Source organism: Panicum virgatum, chromosome 5K (genome assembly GCF_016808335.1).
Source record: "Panicum virgatum strain AP13 chromosome 5K, P.virgatum_v5, whole genome shotgun sequence".
NCBI lineage: Eukaryota > Viridiplantae > Streptophyta > Magnoliopsida > Poales > Poaceae > Panicum > Panicum virgatum.
Genome location: NC_053140.1, coordinates 36,775,904 through 36,798,140, shown reverse-complemented (window position 1 = coordinate 36,798,140; position 22,237 = coordinate 36,775,904). Strand labels below are relative to the sequence as shown.

Here is a 22,237-nt window from a genome sequence, read left to right as displayed (position 1 = left end):
GTTTTGGATTAACACGCTGTTATTTTGCAGAGACACTCATAATAAAAACACGGGCCCGATCAACTAGTGCTGATGGTGGCTGTGTTCGATTCAGTCACATCCATGACCCCGGAGTCCCAGTCATTCCAACAGGGAGGCTGCTGCTGCTGCACAAGGGCTGACTGGCTGAGGTAGGAAGCATTAGTGTTTGTGTTTCTCCCCGATGGTGTAGCATAACAATGGTCAATAAAATCTATAAGCACGGTGAATTGCTTGTACCTAAGAAAATTTTATTGCCGGTCAACGGACGAAAAAGAGGAAGACGTGCGATCAAGCAGAGATTAGTCTGTATGGTTGTGCAGAAGAACCAAGCAAATGATTAGTCTAAAGTAATATCGGAATGGAACGAACATTCTCTCTATCAATTCGGTAAACATTAGGGAACCCATATCCATATCGTAGCATACATTAAACTTGATTTGACTATAAATTTGCTGTGGTTATACATGTTTTTTTTCGTATGTAATCGTTGCCTTTTTTTTTGAAAGGTTTAATCGTTGCTTTTGAACGGTGAAAATTTTGGGGGCAGCAGGCAGCAGCAGTTTCAGGTTCTCGGGCACCATCAGATCAGAAGGCCCCGGCGGCCCTGGAACGGACTGTGAGGCCGTGTTTAGATTCATTTTTCAAAATTCTAAAATTTTTGTAAATCGCCTGCATGGTGATGTAGTCGAAAAAAATCGCATTATACAAATAGACTGTAAATCGCGAGACGAATCTAATGAATCTAATTAGATCGTGATTAGACACTAAATTGCTGCAGTAAACTACAGTAATCATGCTCTAATAATGGATTAATTAGACTCATTAGATTCGTCTCGTAGTTTACAGACGAGTTCTATAATTAATTTATACTTAATACTTCAAATGTAAAAAAATATTCTTTCAAAATTCAAACTAAATGGATCTAAACACAGCCCGAGAAAGTGAGACCGGGGACGCCGGGACGGAACCGAGACGGGCAGGCGGCCGACGTGCCACGCGCGGATCTCACAAGCTGCTGCCGCGGCAACGAGTCCCTTCTAATAACAACTCTTCTTCCACCGCACCCGCGCCGCGACCCCACCTCCCGGATCTCATCTGCGACGACCTCCCCCTCCCGTCCCGATCCCGCCTCCGCCTCCGCCTCCGCCTCCGCCCGCGGCGCGCCACCGCTGCCCGCACCCCACACCGAGGTCCTCTCGTCTCCGGCGGCGGCGGCGAAGATGTACGGGTGGGAGATGCTGTCGTTCAACATCCACGACGGGTTCCTGGAGGCCATCGTGCGGGGGAACCGCTCGGGCCTCCTCACCGCCGCCGACTACAACAACCTCTGCCAGTGCGAGACCCTCGACGACATCAAGATGCACCTCACCGCCACCGAGTACGGGCCCTACCTCCAGAACGGTGAGATCCTCCTCCTTCCGCTTCCGGTTGGGGTGTCCGAATCCACGCTGGTAAATGCTAGGGCGCCGCGATTCGTGATCTGGCCCGCGCGAATTGCGATCCTGGTTTGAGGATTCCGGGATGGCCCTACTAGCAGGGCGCCTTCTCGAGCTAGAACCTCGAGCATTGCTGTGCCCTTTATTCATCATTTGTGGATCGAAGGGAAGCTCGTCAGTCCAGATCGCTTGCTATTTATCTGAATTTTCGACGACTTGCATAAGCACACTAGGTCCTGTAGGTTAGCTTAGACCTGCTGCGATGCCTGTAAACCACTATTTAACCTGCATAAAAGAATCCTTTTAGTTGAATTAGGTACTTATTAGGGGATTTATTTTCTACAATCCACTTGTTTTGTGGGTCAATTAGTTTGGCAAAACCCATTCCAACTCATCACAATTCGCTTCTGCTTGGCAATAGATTGCTATACTCTTCATCTACTGATACTTTCTGACATTCAGTGGATATCACCTTATAGATTTTTCAAATTGCATTTACATTCCTTACTGTTAACTTATTCTACTGGGCTTCATTTTCACATATAGAGGATGCGGTATGTAGACTATGTAGTTGCTAAAGGACACTTTTAATGTGTCTGTCTCTGTCAAAGTAGAAGGTTAACATATAGCTTCTCTTATATCTACCATGGTTATGCCATGCGTAATTTTTGTTGCTGTACTAGCCTAAGGTATGGTATACTTGGTACAATTTTTTTTTTCAAGAACAATGGCAGGATTCCTTCCTAATCAATAAAGTTTTGTGTTCAGTCAACTTCACGTTAGCAATTTTGTTCATAATAATATTTGCAGCACATATGCCTTTTCAGTGCATTTTTGTAACTATACTGGGAACTTATTTCTGGTAAATTGCAGAGCCTTCTCCCTTGCACACAACAACAATTGTGGAGAAGTGCACTCTTAAACTGGTTGATGAGTACAAGCACATGCTATGCCAGGCTACTGAACCACTATCTACATTCTTGCAGTATATAACGTAAGTGGCCAAGTATTGTTTGGGTGCTTCCTTTACATAATTTTCCTCTACACTTGTTCATATTTCCTGCTCTAGTACAGTAGTTTGATTCTGACATGATAATGTTTTCGCAGGTACGGGCATATGATTGATAATGTTGTCCTTATTGTAACCGGGACATTGCATGAGAGAGATGTTAATGAACTGTTGGAGAAATGCCACCCATTGGGCATGTTTGACAGGTATTATTGTTGTTTCTACCCCTTTTTCATCGATTGAGATGTGCCAAAACTCAGAATGCTAATCGTTTTGTCTTCTTGCTGATCAATAGCATTGCATCACTTGCTGTTGCTCAAAATATGCGTGAGCTTTATAGATTGGTTCTGGTCGATACACCCTTGGCTCCATACTTCTCGGAGTGCATTACATCTGAGGTAAAAAATTGCAGCTAATTATTTGCGCTTCCAACAAATATAAATGCATCTTCGTTTCATTTTTTTTTCATAACAGCTAAGGATGTCTCGGTATTATTTTCTAGGATCTGGATGACATGAATATTGAGATTATGAGGAACACTCTGTACAAAGCATATCTTGAGGATTTTTACAAATTTTGCCAGGTATAGTACTCAAATATGGTGGTTTTTATGATTTTTTTTCAATATTCATAATATTCCTTTTGATTATTTCTTTTTACTTTGAAATCATCATTATTCTTTATATAGAAACTGGGTGGTGCTACAGCTGAGATCATGTGTGATCTCCTTTCATTTGAAGCCGACAGAAGAGCAGTTAACATTACAATAAACAGGTACAGTGCTGAAATTGCATTCCCAACTTTGCATCTTTCAGTTTACATGCACGGATGCCTTATTACAGTCCTGATTTCTATGTTTTTTTGTTTCAGTATTGGGACTGAGTTGACAAGAGATGACCGCAGGAAGCTGTACTCCAACTTTGGTCTATTGTAGGTTTTCTTTGAAAGCAACACAAGCTGCACTTTTTTCAGTATGTGCATGTTTTTCATGTGTGTGATATTTTGATGCCCCCTAGGTACCCATATGGTCATGAGGAACTGGCTGTCTGTGAAGATGTTGACCAGGTTTATCTCTAATCATGCTTCAAATTCAATGCAATCCTTTTTTTACTCTTTAAAGCACATCCTGCTATAGTCTGAACTATTTTAATCCATAAGCAATTTATTTTGTGTTCTTAGTTGTTAATCTCTACAGTGATTTTGTTATTATTAAAAGAGTTCTGTTGGAGGGAAAAGGCCAGCGATATTGAACCACTCCGAAGCTTATTGAAACAAAATGCTTTAGACTAAGAGTTCATCCTGAAATGGAAAACAATGGTGTTCTATGGAATTTCCATGTCAAACTTTCTTTCTGACTACTTGTGTACGACAAATTAATGATGCTGATATAATACATTTCTTGTTGGATTATCTCTACATGCTTAGCTGAAAATATGCAATAGTGTTGTGCAGAATCTATTCAGATGTGCCATATGTTCATCATAGGCCAGACTACCTATGTCTTTCCTTTTGCGTTACCATTCATCAGGTTAAAAAAACATATATTAATATATTATTAATTAGCCATCATTTGCTTGCTTTTTGGGTTTTTTTTTGCATCATGTTATGAATATTATCGTAGTGTTGATTGTAATTTTACTACTGTGGACTTCCCCACCTGAAAGTTAAAATTGCTTTCTAGGGCCTGTTTGGATAGGAAGAATTGAATCCAAATGCTTCAGGGGATATATAGTGTATAACATATGTACATTGCTTTATGGCAAGTTACACACCTTTGCACCTGCCTCTAGATTTCACGCACATCTTAGGATACCAAAAAAAAAAAACCCCTCAGGTGCACCATTTAAGTCTTCTCTCTCTGAAAACCTGTTGTCTTTGAAGATGGAATGCTTCTGCAGTACACATGCTCTGGGGTTGCTCAGTTAATTTGATTGCCATAACACTTTGTTTGCTTGTTAATCATGCAGGTGCGTGGTGCCATGGAGAAGTACCCACCATACCAGTCAATTTTTAACAGGATTTCATATGGAGAAAGCCAGATGTTGGATAAGGCCTTTTATGAGGAGGAAGTACGGAGGCTATGCTTATCCTTTGAGCAGCAGGTATATATTTTCTGATTCGGATATGTTATAAGAGTTGCTTCGTGCTGTTATTATGAACTTGATCCTGGAAATTCAGAGCTATTCTCTGCTCATTCATGGTGCTGCCTTTTGACAAATCTTTTCTTGCCTTGCAGTTTCACTATGCTGTTTTCTTCGCTTACATCAGGCTACGTGAGCAGGAGATAAGGAACCTGATGTGGATCTCTGAATGTGTCGCTCAGAACCAGAAGTCCAGGGTCCACGACAGTGTCGTGTTCATCTTCTGAGCAACCCCCACGGCACACTATATGTTGTACAAAATGCCCGCTTTGATGATGGCACAATCAATTGCACCCATTATAAACCTGGGACTTATTATTATGCCCATTCCCTCTCGTTCGATGTGGCAGAAAGAGGCCCGACCTGGAGTCAATGTATTATTTGTTTTGTAGTAAAAATAAAGGCGTGGTTATCTGGTACACCGAATAAAATTGTCTATCCGTTAGAATAACGAAATCTTGTGTATTTTGGGACAGAGGTACACTGGCAATGTGCAGTTTTTTTTTTGTCATTCGTTTCTGTAAACTTTTTTTTTACTTGGAATGCCTGGATGCTATTTTTATGGTTCTGTGCCAGCTGCATTGGGGTAGCGTTGCTGGATGGGTTAGTGCCGAGTTTTCATCTGATCTCTAAACTAATGCAAGTCAGGATTGAAGCTTTGGTTCCTCGTGAGCAGTCGCTGTGAAAACCGGTGGAGCGAGGCAAGTCCTCCCCATTTTGCAAAGATATCACGAGCGAGAAAAAGCGGCTGCGTGATGAAATCCCAGAACTCTTTATGTTGGCTTATGCGTCGATTAAGGCCTTGTTTAGTTCGCGAATTTTTTGGAGTTTTGGTACTATAACATTTTTGTTGTTATTTGGAAATTAATGTCCAATTATGGACTAATTAGGCTTAAGATTTGTCTCGTCGTTTATAGTTAAATTAGGCAAACGATAGATAAATTATACTCCAAGTATATGTTGGGATCACATAAGCTGGTGCTTGACCCACATTCAACGATCTTTGGCAAAAGGATGCTTTTCAAAAGTGTGATCACATCAAATTGACTAGTGAAAACAGGGATCTTTGGCAAAAGGATGCTTTTCAAAAGTGTGATCACATCAAATTGACTAGTGAAAATAGGGAGGTTCCCGAGCTAGTCAGTCCTGGAAGGTAAAACCCTTTTCAGCAGTCCTGGAAGATCAAGCCCTGGCTCGACTGAAAACAGTGACGTTTTTCAGACCCTCCCTCGCAATAGGGCTAGGGGTGCCCGCCATCTCGGGACTCCATTGCCGAGTTTTATCCCTTTGTTAGAAGGTTAGGTTAACTTTCACATAAGGGGTCCGAAGGGGAGCCAACCGAGTTGAAGTGAGCGGAGATGGTAGATTGAGAACTCGGCGCATCTTACCAAACATGTACTTAGTTTACCGAGGAGAATCGCAGGGTGGGCAAACGGATGAAATACAGAAATCAGCTCTTGGATCAAACTCAAGGCAAGGTCTACGACCTAAGAAATAGCGGACATTGGACTCTACTTAGAGCGGATGATCGATAAGCCATTTGCCGAGGGTTTACTACAGGAGTTAACGAGGTAGGCGACAAGAAGGCAGTCACTGACTGCAACTAATGTGATTACCCACTCGGATGAGACCCATTAGAAGCGGTTGCCCCTGGCACTACCGGGAGGGTGCCTAGCCGGGGTTCGAAAGGACCCTTACAGTTAGCAACTGGGAAAGGGGGTGTGCTATACCTATGTCGATGCTGGCTTCATACCGGACAGAACTACAGGTATGAATTTACGTCAAAGGGGAAACCATGGTTTGAGAAGGGAAAGACAGAGGATGGCTAGGGGCATACAGAATGGGGCGCATAGAACTAGGGCCATGGTCCACCCCTACCCACACCTAAGGCCACCAGTGGTCAGTAGAGAATTTGAACTTGCTGCACTGAATCTCTTATGGGAATGCCGAATGACTACTTAAAAATTGAGTAAAAAACGTCATGCCATCCATCAGTTTTTTTGAGCTAATAAAATGGGGCCACATAGCATAAGTTAGGTACCTAAAATTTGGGTGACCGAGATAAAAAAATCAGTCGATTTTAGCCCACTGGCACCCGTGGGAATGGGCTAAAAACATAGCACCAATCACTCGAAAAAAGGAACCCACCCATATACAAGCAACAGAACCATCATCTATCGGTTACGTATAGTTTTTTTTTTCACAAGGTAGAGGGCAAATCAAGAATTTAAAAACATACAAAAACTAAAATTGACAATATCAAAATCATACTTCAAAATTACAAAACACTACACATTCTTCCATTAATTGGATCTGACCTAAAGAAAAGACACCGTGCGAAACACAAACAACTTTAATATTAAAGAAACACATAGCTCAAGTTGGTTAGGTTCCTTAGTCAAACCTAACAATCTAGATTCAAGTCTTCGACTCAGCAAGGTGCTCATATTGTCCTGGACTAATTTAAGATAATAGGGCTATTCTTTTAGTGGTACGAAACATGCCTGCTAACATGGAGACAATCTCCATTGTTTTGGTACAGTTCTTGGAGAGGAGATGCTTATAAGGGTATGATTGTGTGCATCTATTCATAGGGTGAGCTTGTGTGGATTTTTATGAGTGCCTGCATTAGATCCCATGTTAATCAAACCCTGGAAAGAAAAGGGGCACACTAATAAAAGAGATAATAACATAAGATTAGATTGATATAAGGCAATGGGTTAATCCTTTAATCTTACCAATACATGAAATTCATGCATCAGTAAATAATTAATTTTACCTTATCCTAGACATACGAAACAGTCCAATTCTTCCAAAAATTTGGTACGTGATAATAATATACCATAAGAATAAGAGGAGATTACACGACATCATAGACAAATATTTAACAATAAGTAAAGTTAAAAGGAAAAAGGAATTTCGAACTGTCACGTGGAGTCAAGACTAGAAGCAACAGCTTGGTTGAAGTGGCATTTAATGTGTGTTTTGTTTTAATCCGATATAAAGCCTAGCTGGTGCCTGTATTTTTAGAGTAAGTGATAAAATCGATCGTCAAAATAAGAAAAGGTTGTGTCATGCTGAAACAACTGAGCCGGCTGCCCCCTCTCATCTTTTGCATGCGATGTGCATGGAGTAAAAAAAGAACTAGCCGTACAGGAGGAAAGAGGACCGAATCAGCCGAAAGGAGATTGAACAAACAAAAGAATCGAGTGACGGACATAGCACTTGCTATGGTTAGAAATTACGATCTCTTATTGCTACAATAGTTATCGCGTGGAGAACAAATCCAACCAACACCTAGGGTCATAGCCCTAGTGGCCCTAGGCATTCCTCCGCCACTGGCTATGATATTCGGTGCAAAACACCTTCTCGGTGAAAACATGAAAACCTCTTAAAGAGTTATAGTTGCAAGTATCCAAAAAAATTTAACGATGCATATTCATAGTGCATTATTAGATGTACTTTGTGGTAAAAGTTGAGACCCAAAGTTATTTTGCAAAAAATCATATGAAATAACAAATTCCACATGCAAGTGCACTATACAAGACAAATTGTCTTCCAGTACCTTATGCACTTTGAGTTTGTCATTTTTGTTTTATTTTTTCTAGATTGAGTTTTTCATCTCAACTTTTGACACAAAGTACATATAATGATGCACTATGAGTCCGTTTGGTTCTACTTTTTTCGGCTGTGGCTGTAGGCAAAAGTGTAAAAGGCAACCAAATGGACGGATGCCCTACGTGCTTTTCCCGAAAGCCACGGCTCTTCCCCCGTGAAACATTCACAGCATCCCAAACCCTGCTTTCGGCGGCTGTGGCTTCCAACCCTTCGAGAAAATTACCCACGTTGTCACTCGTAAGTCACGTACCAATTTGTTTCTCTGTCGCCCGTCAACTCTCTCTCTCTCGCGTGCGCGCGCGCACGCCCGCTCCCCACTCCCGCTCCAAGGAGGCGGCGTGGCACCTCGGCCTTGAATTTGACCAACAGCGGAGCCCTGCTTTGGTCGGCAATGGCGGAGGGCCGGCGCGGAGGGGAGGATCTGCCGCGGCCGGCGATGAGAGAGGAGCTGCGGCAGGCCAGCGCGGAGGAGAGGATCTGTGGCGGCCAGCGCAAAGAGGTGGAGCTGCTGGCGGCCGGCGCGGAGGGGAGGAATCGGTCAGGGAGGGCACGGCCGCAGTGGATTTGACCGGCGGCGGAGCCTTGCTTTGGTTGGCAATGGCGAATTGTCGACTCTGCTGGCGAAGCTTCTCCGGCGAACCCTTCCGTCCCTTCTCCGGCGACCCTCTCTCCCTCCCTTCTCCGGCACAGCACGCGCTCGGTGGGGAGGAGAGAAGTGGTGGCTGGTCTTGCGCGGAGGGGAGGGGCCACGGCGCCGCGACGTGGAGGGGAGGAGCGCCGTCGGAGCCCCCGGGCCCCGGCCTCTCCCGGCAGTGGCGCGCTCTCTCGGTGGCGGCAGTGACAGCGCATAGGAGAGAGAGAGGGGAAGGAACAGACAGACAGTGCTGGCTGCTGCTGCCGTTCGGCGGGCTGCTTGCTGCCGTTCGGTGGGCTGCTACTGGCTGCTGTTGGCTGCTGCCGCCGCCGCCAAGAGCAGCCCACTCCTCACCCGCCGAACATGGTAAGAGAGAGAGGCTGACAGATCAGGCCCATATGTCAGATATCTCACAGTCACAGTTCGCACCAAATGGCTTTTACTTTCTTCACACCCCACAGCTCATAGCCGCTTTTCCACAGTCCACAATAGCTTTTTTTTCACAGCTACAACTCAACCAAACAAACCCTATGTATGTTCATCGTTTGAATTTTTTTGAATCTTGCAATTATACTTTTTTTAAGAGGTTTTCTTGTTTCCACCAAGAAGGTGATTTGCACCGAATATTTTCCCTCAGTTCAGGGAGCCTATCATCTCTATTTTCGAATGGTTCTAGTTTTGGGTCTGGCGTAACTTCTCCCCTGATCATAGATTATGATTTTCAATTCATTAGCACCCAAAGGATGTATTCTACATATATATATAGTTTACACTAGTCTCTCTTTTTTTTACTGAAGTTAATAGGGGACAATCCTAACTTTTTATATAAATTTAATCCATACCCATTTTTAACTCACCCCCACTAGGAGTCGAATCTAAACCTATTGAATGCTACTCCGGCACTCTAACCACTAAACTAGATGCCCATTTGTTACCAAGTCTTTCTTATATGTATCCATCCCCAAACCACCTTTCCTCGTTTCCACTTAATGGTGCGATATCAAGATTGCTTTCTAGCCGAGCTAGAATCTAGGTGCTTAATTTGTTTGCTTGTTATCTGCTTCAGTGGTTGAGCTTTTATGCTTTCATCTACCAGACCAAGCGAATTGTGGCAGAACCGTCCAAATTAATCTGGCTCAAGTGCGCTAACCATCACCCTAAAGGTAATCCCGGCTAACACGCACTTCAAACGGAGTAATCCGGCAGTGCTGTCGGGTAAAGTCCCGAAGAATCCACCTGAGCGTCGATCAAACCCAAAGCTTACATGCAACTCACACGAAGGTGAGTCCAGAGAGTACAACATTTCACAAATATATTACATTACCGAGTCTTAACTTAAATACTACAAACCAAGTTCGAAATCTCATAAAGGTACTTGAAATTCAAACTGAAAGTAGTTCAGAGTTCAACTGCAGCGGAAATAAAGCGAGTTCTAAATGACGATACAAGATGTCATGATGAAGCCCGTACATGACATCACTCGGCATTGTCATCGTTGGCCGGAGTCGTATCCCACTCCACCGACCAACCAGGAGGTAAAGTACACGGCCAAGTCAAGCTAGCTAGCTGATCTTCAAACGTATCACCTGGAAACAAAGTTGAGCCACAAGCAAGGCTGAGTATACTAATACTCAGCAAGGCTTACCCGACTATGGGTATACTTAGCCCACTACCTAGACATGCAAGGCTTTTGGCTGGAGGGGTTTGTTTCACCGAAAAGCAACTAAGAGTGAATCCTTAATTTTAAATTTTAGCTTCAAAATTCTAGTTCAATTGACCATTCTAAGTGAGCATCTATCCAATAGCATACATGGTGGAAAATAATTATTTTTCATCATTCAACCATATTCATCATCCTCATTGTTCCACTTCTTACTCTATGTGGCAAAAGAGTTAAGCAGTCCCAATATCCGTGAGAGGCGGACGATTCGAATCGAATTTGTTAACCTTGCAAGGCAGACCTAAACACATGTCATGTGGTTACTCCCAGAGTCACACGTGCAACATTTCCCCTTTCTTTCCGGGTTGTGGATCAGGGTCACCGTCCTCGACTACAGAGTACGACGACTCTGCACCCACATGCGCGCGCATGAGAAACGACGTTCAAAGAAGGTGAAAGTAAAGTCCACTTGCCGGGCCAATCAAGTACTTATGCTTACCGATTACCATATTTCTCGGCATGTGGTTAGTACGTTCAATCGCTTAACCGCCACTACCACACACTGCGGCCTTATTAAATTTCATTAACAGACGGGGCATCACAAGTATCACAGCCCCGCCCGTAGACCTTATAGTTGCAGCATGTAGTAAACATCCAACTCCTATAATTCTCGCGAGTGACAGGAAATCACTCGACTTCTACCGAACCATTAGCATAGCCAACTAGCGACCTACACATACTAGTGTTCAAGCATAGGTACCTAGGATCATGCAACTAAGGTTCCAATCAACCCCTGTAAACTTAAATGCACAAATCAATAGGAATAACAATAAGTTGCATAAATTTAAAATAGACGGGACATGCTCCGGGGCTTGACTTTCTGAGCGGAGCTAGCCTTGGGCTCTTCTGAACTTTGGTTTAGGTCTTCAGCAATTTCAGTTAGATTAACTTGAGCTTCATGCTGCTCACTCTCGGACTCCGGCACCAGCTCATACGTACCGTTGGCGAGAGTAGTCAAATCTATATGAGATGCACATGCGTGAGTTGTTTTTATTGGAAAAGAAACATCAAGCACTCCGCTACAAGGTTGCACTCCAACAAGCTCAAATAAAGTTGTACAACAATTTAGTTATAACTCATTTGGGCAGTCATTTATCGGGTCTAACTTAAACTGACTAACCTCATCAAGTAAGTGAGGGTTTTGTTATTTTTAGAAAGATTATTTTCAAGTGCAAGCATGGAATATTCAAAACAGATGATAGGTATAGTTTCTGAATATGAAATTTTTATGGAGATCCCATTACTTAAGTACAAACATTACATAAAATTTTCAGATATTTTCATTGATCATATTAATTATTAAAAATACATTAAACAGCTACTGATAGGATTAAGATTCATTTATACAGAACAAACCCTACAAGTAAAGATGCTACAATTTTTACTGAGTGCTCCTAAACTTATGGTAAGTCTACTGTAAATTTTTAAGATTTAAAGGAGCAAGTAACAGAGCATGATAAATAGGACAAAATAAAGCTACATTAATAAGGTTTAAATCCTACAGACAGTTATAGCAAGTTCCAGAGCCTCATCTTTTACCAGAATGGTTCTATACTCAAATTTAACCCATAGAAAAATTATTAGAATTTTAAATGTACAGGAACTATTTTTCTTGAATTAGCACATTTACTCATGCTATTAATTTGTGGGGCCAGTTACACTTAACTAAAAAGTTCCAAATTTTTTTGTAATGTAACTATATCATGGCATAGATATACTGTAGAATTTTCAGCTGAAGAAACATAGCATAACAACTTGAATAAATAAATCTACTTAACCTAGGCATAAAGCAAGACCTAAATAAACCTATAGCTAGGCATGATAACTGACTATGAAACTTTTACACAAAACTACACTTCTAGTGTCTAACTCACTGGCCAAAGATGGCTACTATAACATGCATAGAACTTGAGATACAATAAAAGCTACCTATTCTTTGTCTTTTAAATAAAGCAAAAACTATTGAGCAAATAAAAAATTGCATGTAACAAAAGTTGTAGATCTCTTTGCAAGAATTCCAGAACAGTTGAGTTTACATTTTTACAAATTTTCTATGATTTATAACCTAATTTACAATTTTGCTGTTTTTGAAAACAAAAGAAAAAGAAAACGGAACTTTGCATCTAGGCCCCTGGAATGATTTGGGGGCTTGCAAATATGCCCCTGGCCGGAGCCAGGAACAGAGGCGGCGGCGGCGGTCCGTTTCCCGGCGAGGGAGCTCGCCGGCGGTGGGGGGAAGTGGGGGAAAGGCAAGAGGGAGGCGAGCTCTACCCCTGGGCGGCTCGAGTTGGTCTCGGGGTGGCCGGAGGCGGCTCGCCGGCGTGGAGCAGGGTCGGCGGCCGGTGGCGGACGGCGGCGGCGCCGCTCTGGCGGTCCGGGGCGGAGGCGAGCGGGTCTGGGAGCTTCACTACGGCGAGGTGAATCTTGCTGCGGGGTGCATTTGGGGCGAGGAGGGGCGGAGGGGGGCGACGCGTGAAGCTTGAGGCGGCAGCACTAATGGCGGCGACGGTGGTCGCGGCGGCGTTCCAGGATGCAGGGAGGGGAGTGGGGGCTTGGATTGGGGCGGAATGGAGAGGGGAGGAGCGGGAACGCGGGGTGGCAAAGTAAACGGGGAGGAGAGGGCAGAGGGGAGCTCTACGGCGACCTGCTAGCGGGCGGCCATGGCGGACTGCAGCAAGCTCTGGCGCGCGCGCAGGGGTTCTGGGCCCTTTAAAATGAGCCAAGGGAGGAGATGGAGGAGGGGTTGGGATGTCGGTGGCGCGCGGCATTGAAGGCCGGCCGTGGGCAGCGGCTCGGGCAGGTGCGTGGCCGGGCTGGTTTGTCGCTACGGCGGCGTCGCGGCGCGCCATCGAAGCCGAGCAGGGGTGCAGCGTGGAGGAGGCGTGTTGCAGTGGCGATGGGACGGGGTGAAGGTCAACGGGGCGTGCAAGAGAGGCACTCATGGCCGGCAGTGGCCGCAGCGACGGCACAGCGAGCGGCGGCAGTCCTAGCGCCGCTAGCGCTGCCGGTTTGCTCTATCGTGTAGAAACAGAGAAGGGAGAGAGAGGAGGAAGAAAGAGAGAGAAGAGAGGTCAACGTGTTTGACTCGTGATTTTCTCAAAATTTTCCATGGAAACTCGAAAAAGTTTGAACACGAAAGTTGTTCAAAATTCAAAATCCTACAACTTTCCTTTCTGGCCAAAATTCATTTGAGCAATGATTTGAAAGTTATTTTAAATTTTTCAAAACTATGATTCAAATTATTTGTCATTTCATGTGGAGTCATTATTATTTTGATCATGATATCAACTAGACTTTTGTAGACCCTGTTAATAGGGATGTGTAGATGCATTTCACTAGCCAAATTGAGTTGTTTATGAAAAGTTACAAAGTCACACTATACTTGCACACATACACATGTACCCATACATTTGTAGACATACAAGAAATGCATTTTTTTTCTCTTGATGATTTTGCACGATGACATGGTTAATGACCCTTCTAATTATTTTTAAACACCTGAGGTGTTACACGAATGAATCCTCTATCCACCCCTAAGAAGGATAAATTTGTTTGGCAATATTAGGCGAGAAGAGAACCGTTACCAATCATGCCCCCATTGTTCCTAAGCAGCTTGATGAGTTCTAATACACTTCTAGCTGGGCGTTTCTCGGTATATGGCACACTGATTTCCCCCCCTTGATACACAAAGTGTCATTGCCCCCCAATCATTCATTTATTGCGAGTTGTTGGGGTTTAGGAGGCATGATATGGAAGGGAAGTGGGGTACACATAATGGCATGAATAGAAACTATAAAGTGTATGGGCCATTTATTTCTGTTGGTTTTGTTCTCCTTAATAGGGAGTAATGCTTTCTACACATATGGTTTTTTCTTTTTAGCATGTGTATCCGCTTAGATCCATTCATCATTTCTACAATTATTTGTGAACTACATTTGTGGATGGACTACATTCACATCCATTGTGTCCATACTACCATGACTAGTTAGTAGTTACACACTGAATTTTCTTGATTTTTCTTGATGATCTATCACCAATGTTGTAATGCTTATGGAGTTTACTACCATCAAATCTCATTGTCGAGTTAGGAAGTCATGCGAGATGTGGCATCCTACAACACATAATCAATTTCCACCATTTACAAGGTTATCCTTGTGTATGTAGATAGCTTGATGCTACTCGATGTCATGAGTCACCCTTACTACATGGAAGGGAGGGATTGTTCCTACTTTGGTGCGTCACGTCTTGCTTCAAAAGGCACATGTGCAAAACGATTTCTTTTGATCCATTTGCATTACATCCACCGACAGTTTGATTTAATGGTGCACTGTTTTGGTGGTTGAAGAGTTATAAGTGCATGTGGGGATGGACGCGTGGCTAAAACAAAATGCCCTGCACAATTGAAATGAATGCCTTGCTTCCATAAGTGCATGAACATTAAGGAATGTGTATCTCAAGAAGGCAGGTTCCTAAATCTTCTAGATGGAAGAAAAGTGCCCATCTCTAGGTTTGCGTTCGTGTCCATAGACAGAGGCAGATAGAGGCTTATAGAAGTGAGGCTGGTGAGCATAGGACTGGTGTAAGGATCACCGGGGTGTCCGACTCTAGAGGGAGAGGTGTTGAATAGAGTCGCTAATCGCTTTTTAACCTAGGGCTCGAACTACTTGCATAAGATAAACCTAACACGTCCTATACATGCTAGTTATGGCTAAGGTTTATCTTTGCTATTCTCTACTTACCCCAAAATACTTGCAACCTATAGCCAATCCTAAACAAACTAACTAGGAAAGTAAAGGCACGCAAGATAAAGTAAATGCGGAAACGTAATATGGTAAGTAAAGAGGTAAGTGCAAGAGGGATGCAAACTCCCGAGTAGACACGGTCATGTAACGTGGTTCGGCACAAACGCCTACGTCCACGGGACACCGAGGCTCTTCCGATCACCGTCTTGCACTACGCCACCAAGGCGATGCCGGCAAGTAAAGGCAAGTGCCCACAAGACACCGAGTCTCGTGCACCACCACCGTCTCTCTCGGTCACCCAGCCGAAATCCACTACGGAGCTTCTCCACCAAGGAGGGGGTCTCCTCTTCCCCCGCACAAAGTGTCGTTGCCACTCCACACCAAGTCGGAGGGTCACACGACGGATCACAAGGATTGCTTGCCGCAGCAAGACTTCTCTCAAGGGAGCTCTCGCAAGAACTAATCCCTATTACAAGCACTAAGCACTCTCACAAGTGTGCTTAAGCCTATATAATGTACAATGAAGCTCTATGGTGGTTGGAGGTGTTCTTTAAGTGTAGTATGCTTCCTTAGTCTCCAGCAACCTCAAATGAGCCGTGGGGTGGCATATATATAGCCTACACACCTCAAACTAGCCGTTGGAAAAAGGCTGACAAAAAGCGCTATCACCGGTTAAACCGATGCTCCCGTTTTTGTCATCACCGGTTTAACCGGTGAGTGCATTTTCCAACTAGCCATTATACTTCAACGGCTACCTCAATCGACCGACGTAATCAACCGATGCAGCGTCGGTTTAACCGGTGAGTGTAGTTGCTGAAAAACTAACTCTCTGGACAACTGCACCGACGTTCACCAATATCTAGCATCGGTTCATCCGGTGTATAGATTTTGCCTCAGCTGCTGAGTTTATTGCACCGACGTATTCAACTTTCCTGGCGTCGATTCAACCGGTGTTACCAAAATTCCCAGACGTGCTCCAAGTAGGGGCGGCCCTTCGGGGCTAGCTACGCCTATCTTCTCTTTGTCATCACTTGAACCTAAAAGCCTGAGAATGGTCATCTTAACAATCATATTAGTCCAAGTGTTGTGTTGTCTATATCAATCACCAAAACATTATATTGAAATATGGCATGAGAGGCCATTTTCGCTACAGCCGGCAACAAACTTTTATGATATTTTTAATTATTTGGTTTATTACTTTGGTCTTCATTTGGTTGTAACTATCTCACACACACACACATCTCTAAATACTATAGGAGCCATATGTGGTTAGTGTGCAAGTGAAAATTATGTAATAAGTGAACTATGTGTGTTGGTGATCGTTTTTGTATAAATTTGACCACTGGCATTCTTGGGAAATTCTATGAATCAAGCCCAACAAGTACTTTCAAATTAGATTTTATTTAAATCAACTAGCTTCACAAGCTTTGTTGAGTATTTGACTTCAAGGACCAAAATGTGACCCAACAATGGGCCTAGCACAAGTGCAACGTCACTATCTCCTAGCTCATACAAGCCAAGAAACAGACATGGAGGCTATCCATAAAGGCGGTGCCTCATATGACCTTTAGGCATACTCGTGGATCAAGGGGCACACATATGACACATCATGCAGTGTAGATCAAGTCACCCTTACGCCTGCCACTTTCCTTTGACAAACTTGATTCTTCGCTTGTATACTTCTCATTTCTTGTGGACTCAATACCTTAAAATACTTCTTGGCAAAAGCTACATCAAAACCATAGAGAACCTCATAAAAATTGAGAAACAAAATCTATCATATTAGAGTGTAGAGTGCGCAGCAGAATGTGGCCCGACCCGCTATACCCACGAGCCGGCGTCCTACCAGGCCTAGATCCACCGGAGCCCAACCAACCAAAGCCTCGGACCTAACTCAACCAAAAAGACTAGCCTAATGGGTGAGGACTGCCCCACCTTATATATGTTGGGCTCCCCCATCATCAATTTCTGATGTGGAACTAAATCTAACAATCTCCCCCGTCACACATCGGTCCCAACTCTTCCACCACATACAACCCATGTGATCTCCCGGAAGGCATTCTACCAGGCCCCGAGTCCAACTCTCCAGTCACACACAACACGTACGACCTTCCGGAGACGTTCACGGGCTCCCCCATCACCATGTGACCCCGGAGATTATTCCAAATTTTCCAACCTTCGGCTTTGATACCACTTGTTAGTGTGCCCAGCGGAATGCGGCTCGGCCCACTATACCCACGAGCTGGCGCCCTACCAGGCCTAGGTCCACCGGAGCCCAACCAACCAAGGCCTCGGGCCTAACTCAACCCAAAAGACTAGCCTTATAGGTGAGGGCTACCCCACCTTGTATGTTGGGCTCCCCCATCATCAATTTCCGATGTGGGACTAAATCTAATATATCCGAACCATGGAGTGCTCACCTTGCTCCCATGTCTTTCCTATCAAGCCTAAATCCTTATTTTAGGGGAGCTAGTATTCTCAAGGAAGCGTCTTGACTGTATTGTCGTATTAGAGTCCTTCTACATCATCCGCTTTACCTTTTGCCCTATCTTCAAGGCAATTGACCTTTGTGGGCTCCACCATGTGACCGCGTTCTTCCTCTACATGAGTGGCTTGACAAAGGAAGAGCTACAGTCTTCCTGTTTAGAGATGAGGTGGTGGCCAAGTTTGCAGAGCTGGACATGATGACTAGGTCAGCACGATAGGGTCAAACCCACTACTACACAAAACGTTTTCCCAAGCGGACAAAAAATATTTTCCGAGGCGGGCAAGCCCGTCTGCCTCGGGCCTAAAGCCACGGTAACTCGAACGATTTCCCGAGGCGGACCGAGCGCCCGCCCGGTTAATGAATTAAAAAAATAAAAAAATCCAGCAACCCCGCCAATAGGGCCCGCTGAGCCCATCGATGAGGCCCGCCAAGCCCATGGGGTGCCGGCGGCCTCCCTACGCCTCTGCGCCGCCGTCGCAAGCCCTGCAACCGTCGTCCGCACGCCACCGTGCAGCGTCTGTGCTGCCGTGGAGCCTCGCCATCGCCGTGGAGGGCCCGTGCCGTTGGATCCGGCCGCGAACCGCCGCATCCTCGCTGGATCCAGCCTCGGAGCCTCCAGATCCGGTGCCCCCACCGCCTCAGATCCGGCCTGTCGCGGCCCGCCTCCGCCGCGGCCCCCGCTCGCCGCCCCCAACGCCGCAAGGGCGCCGCGCTAGCCGCCGCCCCGCACGCCGGCTTACCGGCCCCGTTGCTCACTGGCCCACCGTGCCCCGCTCCCCGGCCCCGCCGTGCATGCCGGATATGGCGATCGGATCCGCCGCGTGCGTGCGAGGCTCGCCGGAGAGGAGAGACGGAGATAGAGAGGCGCGTGTGAGAGGGCGCCAGCGCCGCCTCGGCCCTTCTGCTCTTCTGCTCGGGAGGGCACCGACCACCACCACGGAGGTCTGCCCCGGCCCTTCTGCTCGGGAGGGGAGGGGAGGGGAGAGGGGGGGGGGGGGGAGAGAGAGATGAGGGTAGGGGTGGGGTGAGCGGAGAGAGAGCTCAGTTATATACTATTTTCAAAACTGGGCTCATATGGTTTTTTATTGGGCTCGGTTTGGGCTTGTCTATTAACCGAGGCGGACCTTTATAACTGGTCCGCCTCCGAAAATAGGAGCATTAACCGAGACGTCATGTTAAGGTTGCCCGCCTCGGTTAATTGATTTCGCGAGGCGGTTTTTTATAACCGCCTTGGTTAATAAAAAATAACCACCTCGGTTAATGCTGACCATTAACCGAGACGGTTTTTTTTCTGCCCGCCTCCGAGCTGATTTTTAAGTGCCTCGCAAAATAGAATTTTGTAGTAGTGACCTCTAGTGTGCAGTCAATGGGCCATCATTTGATCCCACATGTTGGTCTTGCATGGCCCGACCTCCTCCTGTTGTTATGCTAGGGCCTATCTAATCAGTCTGTGCTAGACCGTGACTGGGCCATGACCTAACCCACCTGTTTGGCCATCTAGCTCCTGCTATGAGTATAATGACAAGCGTTAGGATTTACGCTAGCTAATGGATGTCATGGAAATAAAGAAAAGGAAATCAGGTGAGTTGGTTGTATTTTCCAGCATATCAAGATGTAATATATCTTTAAGATATAAGTCGATAGAACTAGATTTAAAATAATTATCGACAATATACGATGCGTCAATATAAACCATAAGATCGACTTATTATTTTATTCATGTTTCAGCCCATATGAATATAATATTAAAAGAATCACACCACTCATACACTCCGCTAACAATAACCCATAGTTTTCGCTATCTATTGCCGCCCCAAAGAGTCAGGGCATTAAAGTCATCATACCACCAATATCGCTAACAATATCCCATAGTTTATTTGGGTTGAGATCCTCTGCAATCGACTACAGACACTGCCATGTGGGTCCAATAGACAATAGGGCCCACGTGCAGTGGCCCTATCACTCTGCAGTTGACCACAGAGGATCCGCTCTAGTTTATTTGCTTAAAAAATATCCCATAGTTTACAATATCTATTGCCGCCCAAAAGGACCTAGAGTTCTGTATATATACCCCTACCTTGGCCTCTCTTATTTGCATCCATTCCAATCACATTTCCTTCTTCCACTCAACTACGTGATCTCAGGACAAGAGGTGCATTGTTTGCTTGTTGTTTTTCTAGCCCTGGGCTCACCTGACCAGAAAAAATCAAGGTTCGTTGTTTACTTGTTGGCTACTTCAGTTTGTAAGCATTTGAGCTTTCCTTTGTCACGCCAAGTGAGCTAAATACTCTCACTACCAAGGCTAACATCATTCAGCAAAATAAGGTGAGCCTTGTACCTGAGAGAACGAAACATACCACCATTCTACCTAAATAGTTTTGTGAGTTCTTATATAATCTTGCATGACATTATTAGCATTCCTTTATTATTAGTACAAATTATACATTCATTTCAGGTTGAATTCAAGCTGCTACAAAGATGCCTCTGCAAGGGAGTAAGATTGCTAGCAAGTCTGCATCCTTATTAGCATCTTCATCCTCAAACAGGAGACGCCGCCGTGGAGTCGACCGATCAATGTCTCGCATGATATCAACACCAACAAATACAACAACGAGCACAATCCAGAAGATCTACGACATCTCCAGGGATGTCTTTGCGGCGGCCACTCCAGGATTTGTGCCACTACCAAGTGATGTGGAACATCTCACTAGGTCCCTCGGTACGTTGCACATTGATTTTTTTACCATTCTATAAATGATGTCATTAATTAGTCCCAGCTTTGCATTTCTTGTATGCGGTCCGAGTCTAGAAGGTAGGAAAGGGAAGGAAAATGGGGCACACACAATGGGATGAATAGAAAGTGTACGGAACATTCATTTAGTTATGTTGGTTTTGTTTCCTCAATGGGGGACCAATGGTTTTTGCACCTAATGTTTCTATTTTCGCATGGTATATCCTTCAATGCATTCATCAATCATATAGTTTTATATGTGAACTTCACTTGTGCATGGACCACATCCACGTCCATTGTTCCCATGAACTTAAGAATAGTAACAAATACCATTTTCTTGATTTTTTGTGTGTATATCACTCATTCGGAATGCATGGTTATAGAGTTTACTACCATCACAATGGGAAGTTGCACAAGATGTGATTTGGTACCACGTAATCCATTGATTTACACATTTATAACTTTGTCCTTGTGTATGCAGATAGCATGTGACACTACAAACGCCATTTATAAGTTTAACCTTGTGCATGCAGATAGCCTGATGCTACAGGATATTGGCCTTGATGCAAGCATGTCATGCTTTACAGCAAATCCCCAAGACAATCCCAAAGTGACATATATACACTTTGCGGAATCTCCAACACTCTCGGTGAATTAAGTTTTTTTTTTTGCATTCTTTCATGACGAGATCTTACAAATTTTGAAAATTTTCACACCAGTTAAATTTGAATGAGTTCACATAATAAACGACTATTCCACAGTTTTGTGCCTTCTGCTTTCCGTAATCTGCTGTGATCCCACTCCATGACCACCCTGGGATGACTGTGTATTCAGTAAGATCCTTCTCGGTTCCATGCACATAAAGTCATATGACTGGGTCACAACTTTTGATAGCAACGAGGTCACAAGAATGCCGAATGGTAAGTATCTAATATAATTATCTAAACAAAATGAACCTTACTAATTATAGCTAATTAAATACTAAAATGCTCCCTCTGAACTAAAAACATAGGTGCTCGTCTGGCCAAGTTGAACACCGATGCCATATTTAATGCCACATCGAAGACTGGTGTTGTACCCAGAGGATGGAGGGAACCTCCACTGTTTCAGTGCAATGTCGCCTTGTGTGGTACTTGATGTCATGGGTCCTCCCTACCGCCCAGAAGAAGGAAGGGATTGCTCCTACTACGGTGTGTCACGTGTTGCTTCTAGATCTACATATGCTAGTGATTTCTTCTTATCCTTTTTCCATAACTAAAATAGTTTAAGTTAATGGTCTTTTGCTTTACCTGCAGATAGCGAAGTTGTGCGTGTAGGTGGGGATGAGCAATATGCTTGGCTTAATAAAGTGCCCCGGACCTTTGAAATGAATGGCTTCCCTATGCACATAAATATTCGGATGTGAGTTCTTAGCAAGCGAGGCTCATAGATTCATGGTTGGTCCAAGCTGATATGGAGGCCAAGAGAGATTAGGGCCTATAGCAAACTTCTTATTTTGTTTACTTAGTTTTTTCCTAATTAGGTTGTAACCGCCATTTGGTGATTTCACATAACTCCAATCAATCTTATATTACCTTTATTACTGTAAATAACCTTATTTTGCTTCGTAATTCCATATGCATATTTAGAACATTTCAGTTGGAGTGTGGTAATGTTTATATGTGAAATTTTGCAAGATCACACCAACTAGTGTGTGG

At 44.3% G+C, this 22,237-nt stretch overlaps 1 protein-coding gene and 1 pseudogene across 1 annotated transcript; both read left to right on the top strand.

Annotated features, from left to right (window-relative positions):
* The first annotated feature begins 995 nt into the window (after window positions 1-995).
* LOC120707223 (probable V-type proton ATPase subunit d) lies at window positions 996-5,142 on the top strand. Its single transcript, XM_039992068.1, has 10 exons — window positions 996-1,422; window positions 2,331-2,451; window positions 2,565-2,672; window positions 2,762-2,864; window positions 2,969-3,049; window positions 3,155-3,240; window positions 3,337-3,396; window positions 3,483-3,531; window positions 4,434-4,568; window positions 4,703-5,142. The coding sequence occupies exons 1-10, from the start codon at window positions 1,242-1,244 to the stop codon at window positions 4,832-4,834; spliced, it is 1,056 nt and encodes a 351-aa protein (XP_039848002.1). The 5' UTR covers window positions 996-1,241; the 3' UTR covers window positions 4,835-5,142.
* A 15,241-nt stretch (window positions 5,143-20,383) lies between these two features.
* LOC120709896 lies at window positions 20,384-21,945 on the top strand (annotated as a pseudogene).
* The last annotated feature ends 292 nt before the right edge of the window (window positions 21,946-22,237 follow it).

Bases quoted from the DNA above. Each gene is read 5' to 3' on its own strand.
- LOC120707223 (XM_039992068.1), top strand. From the start codon at position 1,242: ATGTACGGGTGGGAGATGCTGTCGTTCAACATCCACGACGGGTTCCTG. The intron at 2,452-2,564 runs GTAAGTGGCCAA...ATGTTTTCGCAG, and splicing joins ACATTCTTGCAGTATATAAC to GTACGGGCATATGATTGATA. The intron at 3,397-3,482 runs GTAGGTTTTCTT...GATGCCCCCTAG, and splicing joins TACTCCAACTTTGGTCTATT to GTACCCATATGGTCATGAGG.